This window comes from Montipora capricornis, chromosome 10 (genome assembly GCF_036669925.1).
Source record: "Montipora capricornis isolate CH-2021 chromosome 10, ASM3666992v2, whole genome shotgun sequence".
NCBI classification, from domain to species: Eukaryota; Metazoa; Cnidaria; class Anthozoa; order Scleractinia; family Acroporidae; genus Montipora; species Montipora capricornis.
Window position 1 is genome coordinate 58653873 of NC_090892.1, and position 10000 is coordinate 58663872.

Genomic DNA, 10000 nt, shown 5'->3' on the forward strand with positions numbered 1-10000 from the left:
AATTAAAAAGCGAGGAGGGCTAATTTCACGAAACATATTTTTTCAGGATTATAATACGAGTGTTTTATTGTTAAATAAACCGTCCATTAGTTGTCTTTGGATTGTATTGAGACAAAAACTTATTAGTTTATTTTTAGTTGTAATTTTATTCATTTGTGCCGCGTTTGGCACAGTTCAGCTCTTAGCGGATCTTCATCATTCCATAAAGGCCGGGACACACTGGGCAATAAGTCGATGTGATACGCCGCTGGGAAAAGTCGCCGCAACAATTTGCCTCGTGTGACAAGGTTACTTTGTGAAAAATCAGTAGGGCCGTTTATACGAGAGAAAATAAGCCGCGGCTTACTCTGGCCGCGGCTTACATAAGACGCGAACACCCCGTAAAAATGGTACAAAATCTACGTTCACGGCTGTCTCAAGCCGCTAGCCGCGGCTCATCCTGGCCTGGGAGTTTACACTCGTATAAATAGTTCCTTTCACGTATTATGTACGCCGCGGCCCTATTATTGTCGCTGCCGCAGAATTTTGTCCCGCGATCAGTATTGCACGAATTCAAACTAGTTTGAAGCAAGCGCTGTCGCACCTGTGTACACTTCCGGCAGCGAGTTTTCAAATTCTCGCTGGCGAGTTTTTCAACTCATTCCCAGGACCTGCTCTGACAGCGTTACCCATATGCCCTTGGGTATGTCCTGGCTGTTCGTTTCCCGTTCGTTTCCCGCCGAATCACCGCCTTGTGTGTGTTGCATTAATTGCATATCTGTAGTCTTTGTGTTGTGCCTGCACCCTTAGTAATGAATTCAGTTATTTGGGATCTTTTACAAAACATCGAGAGGCTATGGAGGGCGCTCCAGCGACAACCAAGAAACCAACCTGGACAAACAACACATGGCAGCGAAACAACAGTTACTCGAGAAACTGAAGCTCGTCAAGCTGAAGCAGTCAGTGCATCTACTTCGGTGGAAGAAGAGGTTTCAAGAGTCTTTGTCCGTAACTCCCGGTGTTCACAAGCGTTGTCTTTTCCTTCTAAAAAGTCACAGCGAGAGCGATGGAACCCCACGCTTCCGGTTGGCCTACAATTTTAGTAGGTCTACTGGTCGCGGGCAAATCCTGGGAAGAAAGGCAAAAGACCTACTAAAACACGGTTCTTTTGTGAAAGACGTAATTTTTCTGAGCGGACCAGACGATAACAAGGTTCTTCGCCAAGGAGCCCGGGTATGGCTAATGGGCAATTGTCATGTTGTCTCAGGTGCACATTTTTCGGAAGGAATGGGATGATACTTTTTGAAGCATAAAACCTGACGAAACGTGGCCAGGGGCTAGGACAGGGGCCATCAATGAACTGTACTCTGACATCACCACCTCAACATCGTCGAATTCGCCGAGCTTTTCAGGGAAGAAGGACTTTAAAAAAATCGTGTACACTTTGTTCATCCCATTCCTTCCGAAAATGTTTTGTAAAAGATCCCGAATAACTGGATTCATTACTAAGGGTGCAGGCACAACACAAAGACTACAGAAATGCAATTAAGAAATGCAACACACACAAGGCGGTGATTCGGCGGAAAACGAACGGGAAACGAACAGCCAGTGCATACCCAAGGGCATATGGGTAACGCTGTCAGTGCAGGTCCGACTGGGAATGAGTTGAAAAACTCGCTAGCGAGAATTAGAAAACTCGATAGCGAGAATTAGAAAACTCGCTAGCGAGAATTAGAAAACTCGATAGCGAGAATTAGAAAACTCGCTAGCGAGAATTAGAAAACTCGATAGCGAGAATTAGAAACTCGCTAGCCAGAATTGTAAAACTCGCTAGCCAGAATTTGAAAACTCGCTAGCAAGAATTTGAAAACTCGCTAGCCAGAATTTGAAATCTCGCTAGCCAGAACTTTAAAACTCACTAGCGAGAATTTGAAAACTCGCTAGCGAGAGTAGGACAGTCGATCGCAGAGACTCAAGACTGGATCGCGGGAACTCGACACTAGATCGCATAAACTCGACACTAAATAGCGAAAACTCGACACAAGATCGCAGAAACTCGACAGTCAGTAGGAATAACTGGAGCTTTTTCCACGAAACTCGACCATCCCCAGACGTAACTTAACCTACAATTTCTATAACTCGATCGTGTCAACATGGATTTCAACCTGGTTTCCAGAAAGTTGAAGGGCTTTTGGCAGTTTCGGCTTGCCATAGTTAGACGTCCCTGGCGATATGGCGCCTGAAGATGAATCCGGAGGGGATATGCCGGATCGCGGCCATAAACACACATAGGTTGGCCAGCTGGGGAAAAGGCGAAGTTCCCCATGTCGTTCAGAAGCCCAGAGTTAGCGAGTCTTGTTTTCGTCCCTCTGAGACAAAAGTTCATAAAATATTTTAGATTTTCGGGTGCCCATATGAATAACATTGTAATTAATCTTATTGATATTCAGTGAAAATATTTAAGTTCTTACCTACTGGCCCAAAGATGTTTCCTATAAATCCATTCGGTAAGTCAATGGACTGAAATTTTAGACCATGAACCCGTTTGTGTCCATTATACACAATCCTCTGCCCATTCCCAGGTCTAGAGATTGGTCGGACCGTGCCATCTATGAAACCGAAGCAGTTAGTTAGAGGGGACCCTTTCCTTGAGATGGTTTCAGCATACTGTTGAAGAGCAACTGAGCTAATTACATCTCTATTCCACTCTGTTACGAGATGACAGTGGTTGTCATAAATAAAATCCATGACTTCATTTGTAATCAAACTCAAACCAGAAACTGGTCTTGGAAAACGTTGAATCATATCGCTGAATCTGCAGGGATAACTTGTTCGTCTCAGCAGCACAGACGCCATCGCAAATGCTTCTCTGTTTGCAATGGAACACACTGCGGGAATACGTAAGGCATCTGCAAGGCGAGGAAAGTCTGCCTTTTCAACTCGAAATTCGGCTTTGCAGTCAGCTCAATTCATGTTTTCTAGATCGAAAACATGGTCCGATTTATAGCCGAAATCTGGATTTTTTGAACAATAACAGTCGTATAATAAAGCAAATTATTCGTCCGAAATGTTGTTGTCTGCATAGCGAAGCAAACGTATCTCTCGACAAGTCTTAAATTTGTTCATTTTCAAAGAACTCGACAAGTTGCCGTCGGAAAATCAAGGGCGCTAAAGGTTTATATTTTGGCGCGAACAACGCCGTCCTCGCCCCAAACTCCTTCGTCAACCGACGTCGCCGTCGCTATGTTGCCGTCGCTATAAAAACTCTCGGTGCTAAAGGTCTCTAATGAACCAATGGGAGAGCGTCATATAGTCCGCCATATTGAATTAGAAAACTAGTTCACATTCCTCATATGAGATCACTGCGTGTGCACCAAACAGGCGTCGTGTCACAGCGACTTATTTTGCAAGTAGTACACAAGGAACGACTTGTCGCCTAGTGTGTCTCGACCTTAAAGATTTTAACTTACTGCAAACGATTTTCTCTTTAGCATAAATGAAATAATTGCCTTCTTTTAATTTTACATTGTGGCTTTATAACCACAGTATCTGTGAAAATACTTCTCACAAAATTTGATTTAAAACTTATGCACTAGTCAATTGAAACCAACTTCCCAACCCCCCTTCCCCACTCTCGGGACGTAGCGGGGGTTGTACAGAGTTACATTTTAAACTTTCCCCCACCCCTCGGGTGAAACTTGAGTGTTACAATGCCCACTGCAATCCCCTGAGTGCAACTAGAAGAATTTGCTAAGTTCATATTAAAAATGATTGTTTTGTATCGCTGACAAACGCGTTAGCTGGCAAGGGTTTCATCACGTTATTGCAATTGCTAGTAAAATCGTTGATGTGTGTATGCCTTTGCAGCGCGCAAAATCAGGAAAAGCAGCCAGGAGGGAACGAAAAGAAATCCAACCCATACCCAAATGACCCCGCCTTACCCGAATTCGTGCATTTTTCATACTTGTAATATTTACTTAAGCTATTATATTTTTCGAACCAAACCTCATTTCCCTTTTCTGAGTTCTCACCGAAACCAATTTTCTTTCCAAATCGAGGAGGCGACTGGAATATTACCGGGCACTCAACAATTTGTTTCGGTAGAAAGTCTGTTCATAAACGCCGAGGAAATTCGGTTTAAAAAGGATTTTTATAGCTTACCTTGTCTGTTGTCTCTGCCATGTTGACGAAGAAACGTTTTTCGATGTTTGGACCCTGTCCCACTCTGCCAAGGCTAGCGTTACAAGCCCCGCCGCGCGGCGAACATGCGGGCTATGAAGTATAGTCTACTGATCTAAATGTTATTTTTCACCTCAATCTGCGAAGACTTAAACGCTTCCTTACTCTGAATTAAGAGCAGCAGGAACCTATAAGCTATACCTTTTTGCAAAAAAAAATGTACATTATCGATCAGCAGTATGCAGAAACAGAGGGTTTTTACACGGTGGCGAGAACAAAATGTTTGAGTTGCAAGAACAATATCTTATGCATGAGAGAGCGCATCCAACGAGGGAGATATCGTTTTCGCCACTCAAACATAAAATTCATATCTTCAAGCTAACGCGTAATTTTCTTTTCAGATATGGAAAAAAAATTATATAAATGATAGAAATTGAAAAGCAGGCTTCAATACAATGGCTGGGTATTAACACAACCAAAAAAAAGGTGGGGAAAGAAAAAGGCAATAATGACGTTGTTGCTCAGTACTCGTGAATCCATCAATCGGTTCCCGAATTTAGTGGTCGAATTGATTCCCCGCGAGTGGTTTAGTTCCCGGGAAAATACGCTTTCGTCCATACAATACTAGCGGGAAAATGGTATAACAATTTTCTTACCTGTTTGGATTAAGTATTGGGGTTAGGGTTTATTTAGAGACACTTGGTTAAGGTAAGGGTTCAGGAAAGCCTGCATGCAGGCTCTTTCGTTGAAAATGGAGCACGATCGAAATACAGGGGCCTGGTGACTAGCCCCTATATTTCGGCCGCGCGCCATTTTCAGCGGAAGAGCTACGTACTACAGGATGAATAATTTTATTTTCACAGATATTTAATGCAGTATAATTCAAGAATGCAGTATAACTCAAGCAATAACAAACACTATTCTCGGTTTTCACATGACGTCACAGCCGCCATGTTGGAGTCCTCAAACAATGAAACGGCGCCCATGTTGGAGTGCCAAAATCCAATCCTCCGTGAAATGAACTCCATTGTTATGCAAACTTTTTCTTTTGCTTTCGTTGAAAAACATCGCTGTTGATCATGTGAGTGCAACCCAGGAATTGAAGTTTGTAATATCTCAATGTGCCATTTCCGAGTTGCTGTTTGTTTTGGTTTCGAAGTGAGTCTTGGTGCTCAACTATTGTGAGGGAAATGAATTTGATTTTCATAAGAATACGCAACTCATTTCCATTTGAATGGTTGTGCACCACGACTTGCTTTGAAACTGAGGCATGCAGCAACTCGGAAATCTCAACTAGTTCTTAATTAATCTCGCTGCCATGGGTGTCCTGGCATTTTTTGACATCCCGCTTCCTTCCTTCCTTGTGGAATCAGGAGGTGTTTCGAATAACTATGAATACGCTCTGGTTATTGAAGAGAATTTGATGTCTCAATCCAGCAGGAAATCTTGGATACTGTGATTGGTTTAGAGGAATGTTCTCACGACGCCCCTTTTGTAGAGTTTACTGCGGATGTGGTGGGAGGGTGGGTAGAACCTGCGACGCTGTTGTCGTCACTGTAGGTTACACAGTCGTAGGTTACGACTGTAGGTTACACAGTCGCCTTGGTCTCCATTTGTCTTCATAGACCTTTCACCTTGTAACCGATCAGTTTTTCGGGGACAGAAATCACATTGCATCAACACCGTTTTCTAGTCTTCGCAATGCTATCCTTAAATTAAACAGTCGCATTCCCCTACCAGTCATTGGCGGTTCCAAGTCCCTCTATTGTTTGGAGGCCTCGCCCGTCCGCAGGGTCTCACCTAGCAGTCCGATCATAAGCCGGTCCACTTAGAACCGAGCCCGTTTCACAAGGAGGCCCGAGGTCGCCCGACTCTTAGAGCCAAACCTTTTCCCGAATTTACGGATCCATCTTGTCTGTCGACTTCCCCAATTACGTTCTATGACTGTAAATGAGCCAGAGGCTACATAGCGTTTCTGTTGGTTGTGTTAGTGGACGTCATATCTTTATCGCGTTGTGATTGGTCCCCATGCGTGACCTAAAACCTGCTGCCTGATTGGTCAGAATCTCGATAAGTCAGAAGGGCGCTTGCTCGTCGTTTTCAAAGACTGCTCAGAGCTAATCTCTCACTTGGTTAGTTATTCATTTATTTCACTCTGAATGAATAACTGGTGCAAACGTTGATGCTGGTGTTGCTCATTTCGACAATCAGGGTGAGCCTATGGTTCATCTCTGCTGATTTTCAGTTGCCAAAAACCGTTTCGTCAAAGGTAAAATAGAGACCGCCAGGACTTACTTAAGTTTGAGTTGTTCTTCCTAGAGTTAGTCCTGTTCAGGGACTCCCTCTTACCCCGCCCTGAAATGGGTCTGCAATGTAGTTAGTTTGCTCACTAACTTCAGTGATGGGAAGAATCGATATGGTCTTGGCCTAACGTAGAGAAGGGAACATGATCACTGCGCTCGAAACCTGCCCTGACAAATTCTTCCGCTCAATTCAACTAACAGGCACCTCAAATCATGGCCGGCATGTCAGCTCACGGTGTTGAAACCTTCACCAAAACTTGACAAGGAGGCAAACACATAGCTTAAGTGCGAGAGCGATAACGCAAGATTTGTGCTATTACACAGACTTGTTAGCCGCGTGTTCCAAATATCACGAAACAGATAATTTCACTTGTTATGAGCTGCTATTGCTCACTTTGCGATGAACAACAACAATGTGGATACCGTTTTTTTTAGTTTTCTCTTTATTGCAAAGCACCTATGAAAAGTCTTGACTCAAAGCCTGGAGGTAAATAGTCAACGAAATATAATGCTTAATTTGCAATATCACTCAGATAAAACCCGCGCTAGGATCCGCATTCTACAATACACCCCGCTTGAATTAACAAATATATTAAGCTTGCTTAGTCCTCGGCATAAGAGCATTGAAATTCTCTTTAATTTGAGACGTTGTTCGACATGTGTAGGTATAACAGGCAAGAAATTAGCTAAAATCAAACAGGTGTCTTTGATTTTTTGACAAAACGTTGATCATTTTAAAGATAAAGGTAAAGGTCCTTATTTTACGAAGGTAACACGTGCCGGTGAACTAGATTTGTAGTCTATTGCTCATAAACTTGTGGCGCAGTGCGCACCTTTTACCCCCTTCCTCCGTCAATAGTCCGTTTTACGGGTATTTAAAGCTACAGCTACCTTCACGGATCAGAGGAAAGTCGAAACAGATAACGATGGAATGAGACGGGGATTGATCTGTCGACCTCTATCTCAGAAGGCCGCGCATTAACGGACTGAGCTACATCTTTTTCAGCCTGCCGTGTCCCGTAAACGTGCTCATGAACATGATCTCTTTTATTGGTGAAGGTCAGTTCGTCTCCCGTTCGATATCTTACTAACCGCGATTAATATTCAATTTGCAACCGGTTGATATACAGTAACTTACGACTCGTTTTTTCAAATTCAATTAAAGCCCTTTTGCATGAATTGAACTGAAAAGAAAACTCGCCTTAAAGAACGAATCAGGCGGGTCAGTAAGAAGTATTCATTTACGTACAAGGCAAAATAACCATTTCACGTGCTTTCCGGATCGACCTAAAAAAGATTCGCCTTCTTCGTATGTAATGTTAGCAGTTTAGAAATTACCCAGGATCACACTTTCATTGAGTATATACATATTTACTTAATTTAGTTTAAATCTTAGGATAAATAGTATAGGATATGATATGGCGTCACAAAAACACACAAAAAAACATATCGAACATAATATCTCACACCTTTTTGTTTACTGAAAAGAATGAATGTTTTTCTAAAGAAGCACACCGTTATGCCTAGCCTTTTTAGAACTTACGCGGCCCTTGCTCATTCCAAGGCCGTTTTCAAACTAACTAATTGTAATTCCCCGATTAAGATTAAGCGCTGTGGAGCATGCCTTTTATCTCGTTTTCTTTGTGGTGTATGTTATACCAATGGATGTCACTTGGGGACTTTTAGAAGGTGAAGGGGGTCTTCTTCTTTTGCGTCTTTTTCGCTGTGTCAGAGTAAGTTCATTTTACTTCCCATTCAGAAAAAACCAAACCTGTTGAAAAGAGGAGAGAGATTTTTAAAACATTGCCTCAAGATCTTGGTAACTGTCTTTATTATATAGCCAACAAAATATCTTGTTTCTGATTGGCCAATGGCGAATGCATAAATAGGTTATAGAGTGCAATCCAGGTTATAGAGTGCAATACGGAAGTTGCTATGGAAACACCGGGAAAGCGTGAGCAACTTAAAGAAAATTAAATGCAAGAAACAAAAACACGTTGAAAGCTACACAGACCTGGTTGAATGTCTGGCAAACATGGGCGACTGAAAGAAAACTAAACCCAAAACTGGAAGAATACGAGCACCAACAAAGTAGCCAGTTTGAGTAATTTTGTTGAGAATATAATATTAATAAATAAAAAATCGTTGAACGTGCTCGTGCATTTCGTGATTTATGGTCACTCGTGATGTTTTAAAAGTTCTCAAATTGCACTCGCCTACGGCTCGTGCAATTTTGACAACTTTCAAAACATCACTCGTGCCCATAAATCACGAAATGCACTCGCGTTCATACGATTTCCATACATATAGGCGGCCATCAACACTTTTCCCTTTTCTGAAACAATTCGCTTATTTTTCTTATTTAAGGTTATTTTTCAGAATAGTCTTGGGTTTTTTTATGATGAGAATTTTTATTTCTGAAAAACTTATTTTAAAACCTTTAAAATGAGATATTGTAAGCTATATTGCTTTAAATATAAGTCCAGATATCAAGGAAAACATTCGAGGGGGTCATTTTTTTTCTTTGTGGGGAAGCTGGAAATGCGCTTTATAAATCGGAGCTCCAGCAACATGGAATAAGCAAATGGCGTTGTTGTCGCCACTGGTTAAATTAAGCTCCCCCTATACTTCCTGAAGTAGAAGACTTCTTCGAAGTCCGTATCCGAGAAGACTTGAGGCCACTTGAATACAAAGGCGGCACTTTCCCCAACCTCGTCCCCAGGGTCTTCCCGATATACACTGTTTGACTTTATTTTACTGAGAAAACATTGTTTTATTGTTTTTCCCAGACTTTTTATCGTGCAGTCCTGCGTTCTCGTTTCAAGGTCTTCTCGCCCTTTTTTTAAGAGTTGACTCTAGGATAATGTAACTCATGGGAATGGGTCGGTGAAGATGACGCGTTAACATTTGCTCAACTTACTTGAGGAAACTAGCAACGGCCGGTAAAATAAGAATAGCAAGACTTGGAGAGTAGATAAAACCGGCTGAAAATGAAAAAATAATCACTTCAAATAAGATTGGAATGAATTTCGTTTTCACTTTTGAAATACTGAAGTTTATGTTAAATACAGTCTTTATTCTCCAAGTGTCTTCCTCTACGATAATAACTTCTGCTTTGGATGCATTTCCTCTAGATTTTTTTTAAATTGAGACAAGATCGCCGGCTGTGTTATTGTTTGCAACGGCAAATGGATATTAAATCATGTCACTGGTAGTGTCAGTGGCAATCAATCAAACAATGAATCAGTCAATGAATCAATGAATTAATCATGAATCAATCAATCAATCAGTCAATCAATCAATACTACTTAGCATTGCCATTTGGTTGAGTAAATGGACTTACCTTGGTTGCAAACACGTGAGCAACTGTCGTAAGGTTCATTAGGACAGTGGCCGTCCTCTTGTATTTCGTCAGGAATGTTGCCACAATTGGCATCAGGGGATCTTGCAGTGCAAGCTACATCAATATTAACTGGACCACCTACTCCTCCGTTGCAGCACACTCGCCGACATTCTTCATCGTTAATGGGAAATGTAAC

General features: G+C 42.0%; 1 protein-coding gene across 2 annotated transcripts in view; it reads right to left on the minus strand.

The window, feature by feature from the left end:
• Nucleotides 1-7067: 7067 nt before the first annotated feature.
• LOC138019062 (uncharacterized) overlaps nucleotides 7068-10000 on the minus strand; it is a 13594-nt gene continuing 10661 nt past the window's right edge. For both annotated transcript variants that reach the window (XM_068865720.1, XM_068865721.1), the window contains exons 5-7: nucleotides 9805-10000; nucleotides 9382-9445; nucleotides 7068-8232 (exon numbers count right to left, since the gene is read on the minus strand). The exon at nucleotides 9805-10000 is cut by the window's right edge and continues 8 nt beyond it. In XM_068865720.1, the coding sequence (XP_068721821.1) occupies nucleotides 8217-8232; nucleotides 9382-9445; nucleotides 9805-10000 (276 nt within the window). In that variant the 3' untranslated portion in view covers nucleotides 7068-8216. The remainder of the gene's footprint in view (nucleotides 8233-9381; nucleotides 9446-9804) is intronic.